Source organism: Zerene cesonia, chromosome 10 (assembly GCF_012273895.1).
Source record: "Zerene cesonia ecotype Mississippi chromosome 10, Zerene_cesonia_1.1, whole genome shotgun sequence".
Classification (NCBI taxonomy): domain Eukaryota; kingdom Metazoa; phylum Arthropoda; class Insecta; order Lepidoptera; family Pieridae; genus Zerene; species Zerene cesonia.
This window is the reverse complement of record NC_052111.1, coordinates 7720404-7738607: the sequence shown is the minus strand read 5'-3', so window position 1 is coordinate 7738607 and position 18204 is coordinate 7720404. Positions and strand designations below refer to the sequence as shown.

Sequence of the window (18204 nt, the reverse complement as noted above, 5' to 3'; positions counted from 1 at the left end):
AATTGAAGTTTATTCACTTGCAACAAGTTGGCGTTGTCAGTCGTCTTTATTGGATTTAGGGTTGATTATTTTCAGTTCTTGTCGTGTTTTATTTAAGTGTTTTAAACGTAGTAGCTATTGTTAAAGGTGAAGGAATATAACAGTACCAGGAAGCTTGAAACATCTGAATAAAGGGTAAACATATGCATTTGTTTTTTTAATTTGAGTGTATACAAATATCATAAACTAAAAAGCATATCTCAAACATTTGTTGAAATGTAGGTTTTATTATGTGACTAATTTTTTTCATTTTTAGCGCTGTAGTGTTTTTTCTTATAAACACACTGTACAGCCCTTATGCAATTCTAGCAATAACACAATACCCACTGAACTGGAGTATGCAAAGTATGTGAAATTTAGTAACGATAGAGTTTAGTTGAACGGAGTTTCTGTCAACTATATACATTCCTAAATAATAAAATGAAAATAAAACAAATGTCATAAAGTATTAATATACTTTTAGCATTTCAAAACAATTGAATTAATTGAGCCGTTTGACCTGTCACGATTAAACACATTTGACTTTCAAATAATAAGTATTAACAATACGTGTAGTGCAACCGTAGCAAAGCAGTAGCGTTCGTTGGTGTTAAAATTTTAATTTGAAAATGAATAAGATAACAATCAATGAAGATCTCGCTAGAGAGCGATCGAGGTGTGACTTTGATATAGAAGAGTTGACGAACATATTGGATGGCGGGAAAGAACGGACAATGCAACGGAGAGACACAGGTATGATTTTTTGTATGTCATAGTGGTAAAGGAGCTGGTGGGCGGACTGATGGTAAGTTCTGGCGCCCATGAATATTGGTTACTTTCTGGATTGGTTATTTTAAAAGATAATGGGTAAAGAAAGGAGTTGATTAGGGAAGGAAACTTACCTGACATCCCAATCGGAGTCCTTACTCCGAAGGGTAAGGAAAAGGCTAGGGGCCTATATCTGAAACGCTATAAATTGAGATTCACCTTCTATTTTGAAGTCAGTTGAAATAATGCATGATTGTTATGTGGAGTATATGCGGGTCGGACTGGCACTTGAAAGCGGAAATTCTTTAGTAATCTGTGGGTTAATTATCAATATCAAAAACGCGATAATCACGATTGTATTTTTTTTTGTCTTATAACAATTAATGCCTTATAAATGAGAAATTTGAATTGAAATAATAGAAAAAAAATTATCACGAGGCAGGTTTCGAACTCGCGTCATTTTGTTAAATAGCCACTTCATTATCTATAAATTTTGTGATTTCTAATTTTTTATGGAATTTATAACTACCTGTATAATATTCTGTGAATTTTTAAGGTCGTAGAAAATATCGAGTTCAAATCACGTTCTATTTTACGAACTCATTTAAATATTGTTTTATTGTGCATTACACTAGCAACTGAAACAATTGATTTTTGTTTTACGTTGGTTTTCATGTCTTTTAAAATTTTGTATTTTTATTCCAATCTTCAAGTGCATATTTAAATGGATTTAACCTCGATTTTTACGTGGTGTATCAAATAAGCGTTTCTTTTCATATTATATTTACGATCCGTTCCCTTTATTTACATAAAAATTGTAAAAAATATTTTTTTGATAACAAAAATCCACTTTGATATTAATTTCAGAACCATTTCGAATAAATTGTTTCTTTAATAGATTAATAATATTAGTAATGCATATTGCTTTGCCCGACTCATATTGTATAGCAAAGAGTTGTATAATACTTGTTGCATAGCATAGATCACTTAGGGATCACGTACCTATCCAAACGGTGAGCCGTGAGAGAATTATTGGAATCGGTCCAATAGCTCCTCATATAAGCGTGTTCAAACAAAGAAATAAACAATGTTTTCAGTTTATTATAATATAGAATATAGTTTTCTAAGTATTTTAATTATGTCTGAAAAAAAGGTATTTTGATAAATTCTAATATACTTTACAAGACTCTCATAATTTACAGAGAATACTGTTCTTAATAACGAAGAGTATAAAGAGAAAATACCGGAAGAATGTTTAAGCATCAAGGAGCGATACGAGAATGCTGTAAGGAGGTCATGCTTGTACGCTGATTTGGTGAAAAAGAAGCTTCTCGAAATGACAGCCTTGGAGAGTTTCGGGTATGACACATATAAATTTCTCTCACACATACGCACAGGCTTGCATGTACACGCAAACGCACGCACACGCATGCAAATAAACATACGCGCGCACTCTTTTTATAAATACCTCTTTATAAAATGATCTTTCGGTGATTAAATAAATAAATGTGTACTGTGATGTTTTTATTAAGGTTATGTAATAAAACTCCGTTAGACCGTTTTACGTTTATTGGGCGAAAAAAGGACGAATATAAGAATACATGACTATTTCTAAGTACCCTATTCTAAAATATATTAACTTATATCTACCTTATTTATTATAGGTATTAACCATACGTTCATTTTCCTCTTTGAAACATACTCACCTCTAAGCTATGACGTCATAGTTATCACTGCACTTAAACTATTTACCAAGTATATTATAAGTGCTTAAACAACAATACAAATCATTGAACTGTAGACATATATCTTCATTTAGAGTTAAAACGAAAAACCATTTAATCGCTCTCACTCACACTTTTAAAAACATTATCTTCAGGCTCTTGAAGTGGGAACAATGTAAAGTATAAATAATAGGTACATCTTCATTACAATTTCGCTAATATTCATCAAGAAACAGAGGCCTTAATCATGTGGCTTACGACAAATGACAAGTAGGTGATCAGCCCACTGTCCGATCACACAAATTCTGAAGACTGGAGCTCAATTCTCCGAGAAAATGCGTTTATATCCTAACCACTGGATCTTATACATTTTATATTTCTTTCTCCAGTACCCAGTACCTTCGAAGGACGTCAGACGCGTATTTCAAAGAAGTATCCCCCTTCCTTCTTCATATGGGAATGTTCGTTCCCACGATAATGGGGCAGTGCACCCCAGAACAACAGGCTACGTGGTTGCCGAAGGCTCTGAACCTTGAAATTATAGGCACATATGCACAGGTAATAAGTTTCATAGGTTATCTTTGTGAACTGTTAAAGCCTAGAATATATGAATTTCGTCAACTCATGCGAGGATAAATTATTTGATAAAAGTACCGGTGTCGTAAAACACGATATTTTTATCACTTTTCGGGAAGGAATGACCTTTGAATTCAAACAGATTTAACACTTTTGTACAGGAAAGTCACAGGTCTTTTGAAAAGCAAGGTCATTACTCGTTAAACGTTAAAATTGTTGTTCTTTTATTAATATAATAGATAGGAAATTATTTATTTATTATCGCTCTATCACATTTTTCCTATTAATTATCACTGGAAATGGTTTATAGGAGGTTATTGTTTCAAATTGGTTTTTATTTTATGTGGCTTGTACGACTTTGTTCATTTGAATGAAATAGGGTTCGTTGAATTCGTTAATTTATTAAATTTTTATATATCAACGGAAATTTTTTTTCTCAGTTAATGTTTTAATACAAAACGTTTCTTTTCCGAATTAGTAATAAGCATCGAACTATCTAGAAATAGATAGTGCCATAACGATAACTATACAATATACATGATTTGAGGTTTTTAATTAATTTCAGACTGAATTAGGTCATGGTACGTTTATAAGGGGTCTGGAAACTACGGCCACGTATGACCCCAAAACGGAAGAATTTATCATGCACACACCGACACTTACTGCATTCAAATGGTGGGCTGGTGGATGTGAGTATATTATTACATGTATAATCAAAAGGAAATATAATTAATTATACCATGCATAAATTATAAGGTGCTTTTTATCACCTTTGATCTTGGACGGTAAGAAATTCAGTTTGTTAGGTGTAGAATATTCAAATTTGATTATAAAATCCACAGAATTGAGCATGTTCTGATTGAGTAATATGTGTATTATTTAGCTTTATTTGTTTAGAACCGAAAATTACAGTTGATGAAAATATACTTGGAGATATTTTATAAGTTTGATCAATAATTTGTATTATAATAAAGAACTTAAGACTAAGATTAACCTACATTTTTTCTTACATATTTTTTTTTATAAATTTAAAATATCTTGGCAGATGCCGATTTGTCTGCTAACTTGCAATTGCCAAACAACAAAATAAGTACATAGTCATGTAATATTTGGCATATTTCTTTCTAATACACACATGCTTTGATACATTCAAAATGTAAGCTGAATGTTACATAGCATTGTTCTGAACGTTACAGAACAAAACAAAGCAAAACCCATGCAATAATTGCACAAGGGTTCAATTTGCTTATTGACACTACAACACTCAAATTTTTATTTACAGTGGGAAAAACCGCAAATCATTGTATAGTAGTAGCCCAATTGTACACCCAAGGGGAGTGCTATGGTATTCATACCTTCCTTGTCCAAGTACGAGATTTGGAGACACACGAGCCTCTGCCAGGCATCAAAGTTGGTGAAATTGGCCCAAGGATGGGTTTCAATACCGCTGACAATGGTTTCTTAGGCTTCGACCATTTTAGGATCCCCCGAGAAAATATGCTAATGAAAAACGCTCAGGTTTTGCCGGTAAGTATTTACCACAGATAACATAATACATATACTAGTAGAATTTACCGATTTTTCGATTCTTTGGGGAATTAAAAAGAGGCGTCTTAAATGTTTATGACAAAAGTGTATGGATAATTTCGAGACTATATAAAACTTATCTATACATCTGATTTCGTATATTGTTGCAAAAGTATCAATCGTGGTAATGGGCTATGCTTTGGATAAATAGTTCTGGAGTTACAGCCTACCTGTTGCGAAGGCACTGCTATATAATATAGGCCATCCCATGTAAAACATACGTGTATTATGATAAATTCAACTATAAATTTTCCATTTCCCATATCGATAAAAATCTTAAGGTGCATAAAAATACAATATCTTAGGTATATTTTTTTAATAATTCCATGTTTATGTGCTTAGCATGTTTTATGGGTGAATTTAATGATTAATATGCATACCTAACTAATAATAACGAATAATAAAGTCTCCAAAACCATTTTCAAACCGCAAGGATGCAGGAAAGTCAAAATAAATTGTCTTCGGTTGGGATTTTTTATGTCCAATTCTAAATTGAACTCTTCTCTAATACATATTATAGGACGGTACGTACGTGAAAGTAGCAAGGCATGAGAAACTCACATACGGGACGATGGTTTTCGTGCGTGTTACGCTCGTTTCGGAGTCTGCGTTCAACCTGGCGAAAGCCGCAACCATCGCCGTCAGGTACTCGGCGGTGAGGCGGCAGTCAGAAATGAAGCCGGGGTAAGTTCTCCCGGAGCCACGGGGTATATACGGGTGTTATATGGAATAGTCTTGTAGTGAGAGGTATAGTTCATTGTTTTAGTTGTAGGTGCAGAGTACTGTTATAATCATTTTAAATAACTTCCAAGTCCTACATCTCTCGTATACCGGCAATTTCAACTCGGGGTTAAGTTGTTTTGCATAATTTTTAATATAGGTACAACGACCAATTGCAGTAATGAAATTTTAATATGAATATTTAAGTCGTAATTATGTAGGTATATTTTAATATAACTATTTTTCTATAGAGCACCGGAACCTCAAGTTTTGGACTATCCAACTCAGCAGCACAAACTTTTTATTGCCATAGCAACTGCCCAGGCGTTGCAGTTCAATGCCAGCTGGCTCTGGAAGACCTTCACAAAAGTATTGAGCGAAATGAAGAAAGGAAATGTAGATACATTGCCCGAGGTGAGTTCCTTTCAACGGTAGGCACCGCTCTGTAATGAACATATATTTTGAAAATGAAAATAAATTTAAAATAAGATTTTGGACAAAGAAAAAGACTTCACTAATGCTTGAAACTGTTATGTATAAAATATCGTGAGGAAATTGGCATGCCAACCTGAACTTCGCCAGTCATGTCCATAGAAGCCATCAATCTTCATAGAAGGCCGCAGTGTCGAAAGTCGAAGTCCCTGCAGTGAAGAACATATATGGATGGACAATTTTGAAATCAATATTTATAGCAATAGATTTATATCTGAAACAAAAATTTACATTGTAATTGTCCCTACTATTATCAATTTATACTGGAAGAAAAAGAGTTCATCTGATTTCAAATGGGGTATTAAAAACTTTCATTTCTGTGCGCATCCTCCAGCAGCCTTCTAAAACTTCCTCAAAGCCTATGCCCTATAGTCTAGTAAAAATTAACTCACGAATCAACTGGTCTACTTTTAAAGCTGCACGCGCTATCCAGCTGCCTCAAAGCAATAAGCACTTCAGACGCGGCGGAGTACATAGCGCGCTGCGGCGCGGCGTGCGGCGGGCACGGTTATTCGCTGTCCTCCCGCCTGCCACACATATACAGCTCCGTTGTGGCCACCAGGACGTATGAGGGCGACTATACTGTGCTCCTCTTGCAGACTGCCAGGTGATCTAATGGTCGAAGACCTTCTAAACCCATTGTATAAAGAGGAAACTATTTTTTACACAAAAAGTACTTGACCGAATTCAAAAATTATTTCATCAGATAGCTGCATTTCATTTAGTTGGCTTTAGATGGATTACGGGCGAAGCCGAGGCGAAAAGCTAGTTTATATACAAAAAGTTGTAGTCGAGCTAGTTACACCACTTATAACTTCTGAACGGCTGAACGGGCTAATTAATGATTTTATGATATTATATGTAAAAAATTAGATTTAGATTAGAAAAGCTAGCAAAATAAATGTCTATCCATAGGAGCCGGGACGAATAACCGTAATTGGCACGTCTCCTTTTTATTGGTTTTCAGATTCTAAATTATCTATTTTACATCCATACGTATGCATATAGGAGAACAAGAAAACGTGACAATTTCAGATTAAAGTATTACTTTGTTTTAAAATGACTTTAATATTAAACAGATTCCTGGTCAAGGCATGGGAACAGGCTGAAGGGGGGGTATCTGTAACACCCACTATTTCTTATCTCAACCGCGTTCTAACCCAGAAAACATCATCTTGGGAAAACAGTCAAGAAGGAATTATTAGATCTTTCGAGGCCATATCTGCAGGGTAAGTAGTTATGATTATATGTGTGTTATTCGACCATTTTTTTTTTAATTCTTGCACATGCAAATAGCATAAAATATAATGTCTTTTTTTTAATGGCAACTTCCGATCCCACTGAAGATGCATTCTGCGCAAAAATCTCAGCTCATGCTTTATTTTAAACAAACATCGAGGTTTATGAGTTCAAATCCGCTTTATTTCTAATTAGAAGTCGGAAATTTTGGTTAATAAAGTATTGTTCTGATTATATGTTTTCTTTTGAAAACAAATTTGAATTAAACGGATATGAAATAGGTACTTAAGCAACATAATCAAAATTGTATTTTCTAGAGTTTGATTTTACGTGAGTATTACACATTTAGAAATTAAAAAGTGTTCGAAACGTCGGATTAATAATACAATGAATAAATCGCGTTTAAAATCCGTTAAAAAGGTTTTAATCTCTAATAAACAAAATTATCTAAAAAAGTATATTTGAAAGAACATTTTTTATCTAATTTGTATGTGTGATATAGGTAATTATCATCGACACGCATCTTATCAAAAAGGATTTTTTTTTATTTGAACTAACAATATGCACCATGGAGTATCGATTTTCTAAAGTAGCAATGACATGTATCAATATGAAAAATCATTTTATTCTACGACCTATTTCTGAATCCATCTTCTATTGCAGGAAAATAGCACACTGCGTAAATAATATTAGAGACCGGAGAAAGACAGGTGCTTGCTATGAAGATGCTTGGATCTTAACTACAAACCAATTGGTGGCTGCAGCTGAGGTAAGGTAATATCATCCCATATATGTTCCCAGCATTGAGAACATATGGGATGATATGTTGAGGGCAGACATGCATATATGGATGATGATGATGATACTGATAATATATAAAGAGCTTTTATTGAACACATTAATCTCAGGAAATACTGGACCATAGATAATAATTGGCGATAATTTGAACAGAATTAGCTATAAAAATTGGTCGCAAATTTTTAAGTGGTAGATAACAAATGACAGTTTAGTTTACGTTATATAAAAATCTAGCCTTCAAATGGTAATTAAATTAATAACCTAGGAAATTTAATCTGCATTTATACATCGTGCATTTTGTTATTTTGTTAAAAAATTATAATTAATGAAGAATTCTCTTTTAAATTTTGGTACGAGTTGGTAACTTAATGTTGTTTCAGAGACAATTGTTGATTGTAATCAATTTGCCAAATTGTAAATTCCTGTTCATTTACAAAACGTACTTGCATTCCTACATTTTATATCATTATTTTAAAATGGTTACTTACAATTAAATTTTTTAAATAAAATTCATAAATTTTAAAATAACGTTTTAATATTTTATGCGAATTTGATTTTAAGAAATGTACTTCGAGGAATATGAAATGTTTGTCCCTAAATATATAACTTTTGAGAGTTCTCATAGTATTTTTAATGAATCTAAAGCCATTCTCAACTTTTAGCGTAACTAACGAAGGGAAATTAATGTTTATACATTATCAAAGTTTATCCATCCAAACGGAGACAATTCCAACATAAAGAATCACTTAAAAGCCTTCTTGAATTATAAGTGGTTACTGATACTTAAAAAACAGAAAAGTGTTTTTGAATGTGAAAAAAACATTGCGCTATGTCAGGAACTTCTGAAGCGATTTTAACTTTCTTTTCGACCACTTCGGGTGGAGTCATAAATAACTTCAAAAACATTCAAAAATTCTTCAGTAAAAATATTCAGTGGCAAACAACTTGCTCCTTTTAAAACAATGACTTCTGATTTAAACTGTATTTTCCAGGCGCACTGTAGAGCAGTTCTTCTAAGAGTATACTACGAGGAATCACTGCGCATGACTCGAAATGCTAGTGAAAATGTGAGGAAGGTCGTCAGTCAACTCGTCCAGCTATACTTGACTTACTGGGCCCTTGAGAGGACTGGCGATCTGTTGAGGGTAGGTTTTCCCGACTGGGTAACCAAAGAATTCATGTCCTACTATTGTACAACTAATCTAAATACTAGCTGTGACCCGCGGTTGAAACCGCGTAAGTTCGTATCCCGTAGGAATATCGGTATAAAAAGTGCCTATGTGTTATTTCAGTTGTCCAGCTATCTACGAAGCAAAATAGTATTATTATTCACCAATAGATGTCAGGAAAAAAAAACACGAATATGACATTATTTCAGTTGTCCAGCTATCTACGAAGCAAAATAGTATTATTATTCACCAATAGATGTCAGGAAAAAAAAAACACAAATAAAACACGAATATGACATTTTCTAAAAAAAAATCCTAGCTAGATCGATTTATCGCCCCCGAAACCCCCTGTATACTAAATTTCATGAAAATCGTTTTAGCCGATTCCGAGATTCCAATTATATATATATATATACAAGAATTGCTCGTTTAAAGGTATAAGATATGTAACTCAAAGGTGACTGATTGACATAGTTATCTATCAATGCACAGCCCAAACAACTGGACGGATCTGGCTGAAATTTGGCATGCAGATAGATTTTATGACCTAGGTATTCGCTAAGAAAGGATTTTGATAAATTCTACCCCCAAGGGGATAAAATAGGAGATGAAAGTTTGCACCTCTCTTCTCTCGGCCACCCACGGTACCAACACACTAATTAGAAACTTGGTTAAGGCTAGATCATACCACGGTACGGTAAACGACTCGGGTTCGAATCCCTCATGATTAAGTCTATCGAGGTTTTTCTATTCTTTTATAATTCTTTATTTTTCTATTTTTCTTTGCTGTTAAACAAGAAATAAAGGGTAGTAAAATGTTAATTTTACTTTCAGTATACGAATGTCAGTGAAAAAGATTTGAAACAGCTGGAGATGCAATACGAGAGTCTGTTAGCTGACATCCGGCCCAACGCCGTGGGCCTTGTAGACGCCTTCGATATTAGAGATGAGGTTAGTATTGTAGCATCTAATATATACAATAACTAGCTGACCCGGCAAACGTTGTTCTGCCTTTCTCTTATGATTTAAGGGTATTGGCCGATTCTCAAACATAACCGATATGCACACAAAATTTAATGAGAATAGATCCAGCCGTTTCGGAGGAGTATGGTAACTAGTATTGTGACACGCGAATTTTATATATAGAGATTAACATTTTGTTAATGTGTTGGTGTTACAATGAGAGATTTTATTGATTTATTGTATAATTATTAGTGTTTTACCTTTTACATGTATTTAAACGATAATTTTTGTGTTCTTTTTGTTTTCAATTTTGTGACATTTATATGTATTTTGTGATAATTCATATCTCGTTTGTCTAAAATAAAGAATTCATTCTTCAGTCTTCCCGCGACCACGCTCGCTGTAATGTGCTCGAAACGTAGGGTTAATAATATAATGAATAAATCGCGCTTAAAATCCGTTAAAAACTCTTTAATTTCTAAATTTATTCTTATTAAATCTATTTTCAGATACTACAATCGAGTCTAGGCTCCTACGACGGTAGGGTCTACGACCGGCTGATGGAGGAAGCGTTGAAGACTCCACTTAACGCGGAAGCGGTAAATCAATCATTCCACAAATACTTACGCCGATATGCCATCCAAGCAAAACTGTGATATATTATGTCATTTTATATCATAACTTATTGTTAATAAACCTTTATTTTGAGTGTTGTTGTGTTTAATCTTCAATATTCAATGAAAATTGTGTCGAATTTTGCCTTTTTCTATTATTTATTTTATTATTATTCTGTATCTCTCCATAATACTCGGGTACCTCCAGAAGGAAAGCACCCGGTCTTTGGAAGGCTTACGTGGGGACACAGATCCATCACGCAGAGGCCCTTTAGAGAATTTAATGTGTTGTGGGACACCATTTCTTTTCTAATTATCTTTTTTCTTTTATCTTTACAAATATATGCATCTGAAATATTGATTCCTTCCTTGAACGCGCTAATTTCAGGAACTACTAGCTACCGATTTGAATGGAATTTCGTACAAAGATAGTTTGGTATCCCGGAAACCATATAGGATAGTTTTTGTCCCGGAAATTCCATTCGAACGGGAGCTATGTGGAGAAGACCCGGAACTAACTTTTCCTTTGACTACGCTACTATTCAAAAAGCCAATAACGATGGTTGGAATAGGTACTTATATACTACAAAAATAGGTACTTATCAAGGAATATTAAATATTTGATAAGGAATTGCGTAGTTATCAAATAAAAAAAAACATCTTTCAGTACATGTCGTTCTTCTGTTCTTTACATGATTCTAAGTGACTTTACGAATATATTTTTAACGCTGAGATCCATCGCTCAGTCTTATGTTATTGTTTCTGAATCTGCAACACATATTATTACATGGTGGGTATAACATGGTGGCTTGGATACAGGATACACATTTTTCAGGTTTTTTGAAAAAATTTTACTTTAAAAATTACGTAATATTTATTAAAACCCCTCCTCTCCCCCAAGTGAGATTTGGAAAGATTTTACTTGTTTAATTTTACCCCTCCCCCCTTAAACAACTCACGTAATTTATGGACACCCCCTTAGGTTTTAAATACGTATATTAACGAATAATTGCACCCGTGCGAAGTCGGAGCGGATCACTAGTCTCGCTATATCACACTACAAACTAATATTATAAATGTGAAAGTCTGTTTGTTTGGATGTTTCTCCGTCAATCACGCTGAAACTACTTAATGGATTTTGATGTTATTTGGTATACAGACGGGGTTGGTATGAGCTGACTTAGTGATAGGATACTTTTTATCCCATTAAAATTGCGGATCCGGGGCGAGCGTCTAGAGGTAATAGTATAAGAATCATGCTATTTGAACCACAGACATCACATATATTTCACAAGTCATAGATTATACTCTATTAAAATTTGTTAAATTGTAATTTTTTTCGTAATCCTATATACGGACGCAGTGGTATACAAACGTTTGAGTGTATTTTTAGTGATATCTAAGAAACAATAACAAACAATACACCACTATCAAATTCTTTGTTAATTACCGGATTATCAATATATAAATAATATTTCGTGATAAGATAACATAAGTGCCTATATATTTTTAAGGAAAATTTGTATAAAATATATAAAATAGTTGGATAAATTGGCCAAATAACGAAATACAAGTTTTATTTATCGAAATTATCTTTATATTCTATTGTTATTGTACTGGTAAGTACTTACCCAATAAATGACAATTGATAGAAATTTACATATCTATGTACATGTATAAGTAATAAGTTTATTTTATATAAATATTGTTATTCAATTACATAGGTACTCAGTAGTCAGTATAAATTTTAATTATTGTCAAAAATATTTATTTATAAAGGGTGAGTCAGAACAACAGATTTAATTTAGGTTTAAATGTGTCACTATACATAAAATAACAATAGTTCTTATTTGTTTATCTGTTCTTTTCGTTCGAACAAACTCCAAAAGACTCTACAGCTGAGTTCGGTAGTGCCTATTTCTATGGGAATTTTTAAAAAAGAATAAGAAGCAGACACAAAATATCTAAATATATACCTAAATATATAATGTCTAAATATGTAACGCAAAAGGTGACTGACTGACCAAGTGATCTATCAACGCACAGCCCAAACCACTGCACTGTACGGGCTTAAATTTGGCGTGCAGATAGATGTTATGAAGTAGGTATCCGCTTAGAAAGGATTTTGATAAATTCAAGGGCATATAATAGGGGATGAAATATTGTACCATAAAAATTTGTAAAGACTCTGCGCGTGAAGCTGCGGGCAACAACTAGTACTCAATAAAAGCGGACGTGCGGAAGCGGATAACTATAGGGCCATCCATAAATTACGTCACACAAAATTTTATTTTTATGACCCCTCCCCCAGATGTGACGTCACACATTTTAAACTTTAAGAAGGCAGTTTTGATTGTTAGATTGTATTCATTAATTGTAAATGTCGAATCATAGTATATATTTTAACCTTTGATTATAAAAGACTACTAAAATTATATATTAGTTTCAAAATTTTTCCAATTTAGACTATTGTTTAATTATAAGAATGAACTAGGGTTAGTTTGAGAAGCATTCATATTTATCACCAAATATGTAAATATTAGACAATATATTGATTATTGGTATTACATGAAATAATATAAGCATAAATTATCATAATTCGGTTTATGACTAAGGCGAAAATCAGCTTTGACATTGTCCGCGATTTTAAATTGCAACCTAAAAATATTGTTTTCACCCATCCTCATACAATATTAACTCATTATACTTATATATGTCTGAAGTCCAAAGTTCATACTAGATAATGAGGATTCTGCATCGTCACGTAACTATTTCCAGCACCTAACATGCAACGTAACAAACAATCAATTAACACACTCATCGAATTATATTCAACAATTATCGTACTCATAGTTTAATTCCTCTGCGATATCTTCAAACTAATCTTGTTGATAAATTCTATAGTTAGATATCGCACTTATGTCATACGTCAGTGTTGTTGTGAAGTGACAGGACCATGACGTTAAAAAAGGTTAATCCGGATTTGCAAAAAGAGAGAGCGACTTGTACGTTCAATGTTGAAGAGTTGACTAACATTTTGGATACTGGAGTCGAATACACAACAGAAAGGAGGGCTCTAGGTGAAATATTTTTTATTTGTTAATGATTAGAAACGAAATAATTTAAACAAAATGCTATTTAATATGTATCTTTTGTAATTATAGATGTAAATAATCGTTAATATTTCCTTGTAAATAATTCGAATTGCGTAATACATGAATGAAATACAAAGGAAGAACTTATTTTTGGCGCCTGTCATATTTTATCGGCAGATACGTATAGCGCCTTTTTGGCCAAAATCGGGTAACTCAGTCGACTTTTCTGATGTGACAAACACAGAAAAAATACAGCCGTCCCAATCACAATTTCAGAATCCTCCTCCTTTTTCTTCTCCAAGACTGACTTCAAGTTGAATAAAGTACAATTTTCATTTCAGAGGATCTGGTGTTTAGTGTGAAAGAACTCAAAGATGACATTCCAGAAGAGTTTATGAGCCACAAGCAGAAATATGAGAATGCGATTCGTAAAGCCGTTTTACTCCATAAAGTCTTGAATAGCGGCAATTCTATTGAAAACTTTTATGAGAGGAAAGATAAGTAAGTAATAATTATAATCTCCAAATACAATTTTTTCTTTCACATGTATTGTCTGCAGTGGTTCTGTCTATTTATTCTAAACGCTTTTCTAATGTTCTAATTTGCTTCTTAGTTCACTGTTCAGGTTTTGTAAATTTTCCGGAGAAGTAGCCTTGTCTTGGGGGTAACTGTGACGTCTTAAAGCAATAATAATTCCAGTGACAGAAAAAGACAGAGCTGTCCAATTCGTTCTGCGCCATCCCTTACTCACAGTACCAATTCCAGAGTGGAATTGGTACTGCTGTGAAACATCATGGTAACCCACCATTATATTAAAATTTTACCCGTGACATAGAACGACGACTAAAGTACAAATATAAGAAGGTTATAAGGCTAATTAGTTTAAATTTATTGGTATCAGAGATCAACTCTGCCTTTAGTATCTAAGGAATTATTTAATTGACTTAATTCACTTAATTATTACTGACATCTATCATTAGATCGGGTTTCCGAAGAACAATCGGTTCAGCAATCTTTAAAGATGGGTCACCATTCATGCTACATTCCGCCATGTTCATTCCGACCCTGTTGGGGCAGGCTGATGAGGAGCAAAAGAAAGTTTGGTACACGAGAGCAAAGAACATGGAAATCATCGGGACATACGCGCAGGTATAAAAAAAAGACCTAATGAATTTTGCAGTTTATTGTGATGATTTATTGTGACTTAAAAGTGAAAACACAGTTTATATGATGCTTTTAGTATATATACACTTTTGTAATAAAAGCGGATAATTTTAGACGGAACTCGGACATGGAACGTTTATACGTGGTCTCGAAACAGAAGCTACATACGACGAACAGACCGAAGAGTTTATTTTACACAGCCCCACTTTGACGTCTTACAAATGGTGGCCTGGTGGTTGTAAGTGTTCTTGAACTAATTTAACAATATTCATGATAATTAATATCGAATATCTGAAATATTAAGACAGAAAAATTATAAAATTTATAGCTACTCATATATATTACTATAAATTTATTTATAATTAAAAATACGACCATTGTTTTTAGTGGGCCAAACATCGAACTACTGTATTGTAATGGCTCAGCTGAAGATTAAAGGAAAATCTTACGGAATGCAGCCCTTTATTGTTCAAATACGAGATGAGGAGAATCATATGCCAATGCCAGGTGTGAAAGTTGGCGAGATCGGTGCGAAGCTTGGCTTTAACACAGTCAATAACGGTTACCTTGGCTTTGACAATGTCAGAATACCGAGACGAAATATGCTGATGAAGAACTCGCAAGTTTTGAAGGTAAGAAACAATTATAACCTTTTGAAATGGTTATTGTTTAAAGCATTCAACATTATTGTATCATTCTTTATGGCTATGTCGTAATTTAACCTTCGAGGTTATCCCTATTCCAACCCCTGATTCTGTTTCTGAACTGCTTCTAAAACCGTTTACTAGTGAAATAATAACAAGATTTATTAAAAAAGAAACTTATAGTCCTTCGGGAATCTTGTACAGGACACTGAAAATTCACCGGCTCGATGTGTAGTGACACACAATGCAAGCGCATGCGCACGTCTGGTGTACATGAGACAATGTATATATCTATTTAATTGATACAAACACTACAGCAGTCATAACCCTTCCTTCACATACCTTGAGTAAGTGTTCTTGGACATGTCGTTTCTAATCTTCAACATTTTTCACAGGATGGGACGTTCAAATCGGCTCCCAACAGTAAGCTGGCTTACGGCACGATGGTGATGGTACGCGTCACCATCGTCAACACGACTGCCGGTTGCCTCTCCCGCGCTGTCACTATTGCTATGAGATACTCTGCGGTTAGACACCAGTCGCAATTGAAAGCAAAGTGAGTAAGAGAAAATTCATTGCATGCGAAGTCCCGTGCCTAATGGAGCATGGGGCAGATGATGTTACAATTAACAAATATGATTCTGTGTCCTGCCAGATTTATGCGAGCCATTTTTTATGTAAGTACGCACCGGGAATCGAACCCCTTGGTTCTACGCTCACGCGTTAACCACTGTACTAACGGGTCGGTCAAGATGATTCATTGTTCAAGTTAAATACTTGGTTTAAATGGAATAATAATTACTAAAGTCAAGCTGGTAACAAAATATCCACAATACATAATCTGTGATTGATTAATGTGTTTCAGTGAGCCGGAACCCCAAATCCTGGACTACGTGACACAACAGCACAAACTCTTCATTGGAATTGCAACCAGCTACGCGTACACCTTCTCCTCCTATTGGCTTTGGGATCTTTACTCGAAGTACATTCAAGAAATGGGTGATGGAAACTACGAGAGATTACCTGAGGTAAAACATTCATTGATTTGACTGACGAATTTTTTCAAGATGAGGTTCTCAATTCGATTGTATTATTTGAGCTTGCTACCTCTGAACATTCGACTGGGTGAATTGATTTAGATGATTCTTTTTTTATTTGAAATGTAGTGGTCTCCCGTGTGGCCTTACTTAAATTTGGTCTAGTTTTGAATGCGGTTAAGATTCTTTTTCATTTTGTAGAAGTTATTTTGGTTTTAGGCCTTAGTTTGTAGAACTTCGGTAGTGCTTAATGCTTCTAAAATAAATAGCAGTGATATTTATACAAATCTTGAACTACATATCAACAAGGACAACGTAAAAACTATGAAAGTATTTAATTCCATTTTAAATTACAAAATAACGTTTTTAATCCAAGACACATTTGAAGCTAATAGCTATATAGTTGACGAGTTAGCATGTGATGCATCAATAAGATTGTTTTCAGATACATTCAATTCCACACATCTTATTATTCCACAGCTCCACGCCCTAGCGTGTGTCATGAAGGTAATCAGTTCATCCGACTGCACAGCGCTGATAGAGAAATGTAGGTTGTCATGTGGTGGGCACGGCTTCATGCTGTCATCCAACCTGCCGCAGATATATGGACTTTCGACTGCCACCTGCACTTATGAAGGCGAAAACACAGTATTGCTGTTGCAAACTGCAAGGTTAGTAAGAAATATTAACGAATACTGGCTTTCCGCCCGCGGCTTTGCCCGCATAGACAAAGAAACTGTTGCAAGCCTTAGTACTCACGTATTTTCATAACTTATCTTAAGTTATGAAAATACAAGAATTTCACAAAGTTCCTGGAACTTATTGTTTATAACAAATAAATTATGGGATTTTTTTTTTATGTCACAGTCTACATTAGAGATGGTGGGATGATGGTAAGCGCTACTACCGCCCATGAACATTTGCAGAAGCATAAGGTCTATGGCAGACCTTACGCCTCTACATATGGATTACCGAGTTTAAATTGGGAAGGGATTAAGAAAGGATGGCGAGAGGAATAAAGGAAAGGACTTTGAAGGGTAAGGAAAAGGATATGGGACTCCGGCTCCCCCACTCACCGAACGAAATACAGCAGAATACTATTTCACGCCGGTCTTCTGTGGGGGTGTGGTACTTCCCCGGTGCGAGCTGGCCCAATTCGTGCCGAAGCGTGCTCGACTACCAATTTTAACTTTATTGAGAATTAAAACTAAAGCAATGTTTTCGTATTATTTGCACCCAGGTCGCTGGTGAAAGCTTGGAATGATGCGTCAAAGGGTGGCAAATTGAGACCTACCATGGCATATCTAGCAGACCCTTCGCCAGCTGCCGAATGGGACACCTCTTTAGATGGAATTATTAAGGCTTTCCAGAAAGTTTCTGTTGGGTAAGTAGTAAATGTACATAGTATGTAAACTAACATACAAAGAGATTGTAAAAACATATATTATAAAACAAAACGTACAATTAAGATGTTCAAAATAATAATAAAAATTTCTTTTATACTGATATATACATATATACTTTATACTTAGTCTGGCCATAAATACTGTTACACTTAATTATAAAAAAATATTACATTTGAATTTCGAATCTGTC

The 18204-nt window shown here is 34.3% G+C and overlaps 2 protein-coding genes across 3 annotated transcripts in view; both read left to right on the top strand.

Annotated features, from left to right (window-relative positions):
- LOC119829734 (probable peroxisomal acyl-coenzyme A oxidase 1) lies at positions 1 to 10765 on the top strand. 2 transcript variants are annotated; one of them, XM_038352383.1, is made up of 14 exons: positions 1 to 174; positions 503 to 771; positions 1989 to 2145; positions 2900 to 3068; positions 3652 to 3775; positions 4369 to 4613; positions 5194 to 5357; positions 5645 to 5807; positions 6302 to 6492; positions 6965 to 7114; positions 7788 to 7893; positions 8915 to 9067; positions 9926 to 10042; positions 10564 to 10710. In XM_038352383.1, the coding sequence occupies exons 2-14, from the start codon at positions 648 to 650 to the stop codon at positions 10708 to 10710; spliced, it is 2010 nt and encodes a 669-aa protein (XP_038208311.1). In that variant the 5' UTR covers positions 1 to 174; positions 503 to 647. The 2 variants fall into 2 exon arrangements, with proteins under 2 accessions (XP_038208311.1, XP_038208312.1); XM_038352384.1 differs by having other exon boundaries at positions 2 to 174; positions 595 to 771; positions 10564 to 10765.
- A 2627-nt stretch (positions 10766 to 13392) lies between these two features.
- LOC119829689 (probable peroxisomal acyl-coenzyme A oxidase 1) overlaps positions 13393 to 18204 on the top strand; it is an 8324-nt gene continuing 3512 nt past the window's right edge. The window contains exons 1-9 of the mRNA XM_038352321.1: positions 13393 to 13748; positions 14105 to 14264; positions 14744 to 14912; positions 15042 to 15165; positions 15315 to 15559; positions 15967 to 16127; positions 16437 to 16599; positions 17089 to 17279; positions 17849 to 17992. Coding sequence (XP_038208249.1) covers positions 13625 to 13748; positions 14105 to 14264; positions 14744 to 14912; positions 15042 to 15165; positions 15315 to 15559; positions 15967 to 16127; positions 16437 to 16599; positions 17089 to 17279; positions 17849 to 17992 — 1481 coding nt within the window. The 5' untranslated portion in view covers positions 13393 to 13624. The remainder of the gene's footprint in view (positions 13749 to 14104; positions 14265 to 14743; positions 14913 to 15041; positions 15166 to 15314; positions 15560 to 15966; positions 16128 to 16436; positions 16600 to 17088; positions 17280 to 17848; positions 17993 to 18204) is intronic.

Coding starts and splice junctions, on each gene's coding strand:
- LOC119829734 (XM_038352384.1), top strand. CDS start 648: ATGAATAAGATAACAATCAATGAAGATCTCGCTAGAGAGCGATCGAGG. Junction 7,894..8,914: donor AATTGGTGGCTGCAGCTGAG/GTAAGGTAATAT, acceptor TGTATTTTCCAG/GCGCACTGTAGAGCAGTTCT. Junction 9,068..9,925: donor GGACTGGCGATCTGTTGAGG/GTAGGTTTTCCC, acceptor TTTTACTTTCAG/TATACGAATGTCAGTGAAAA.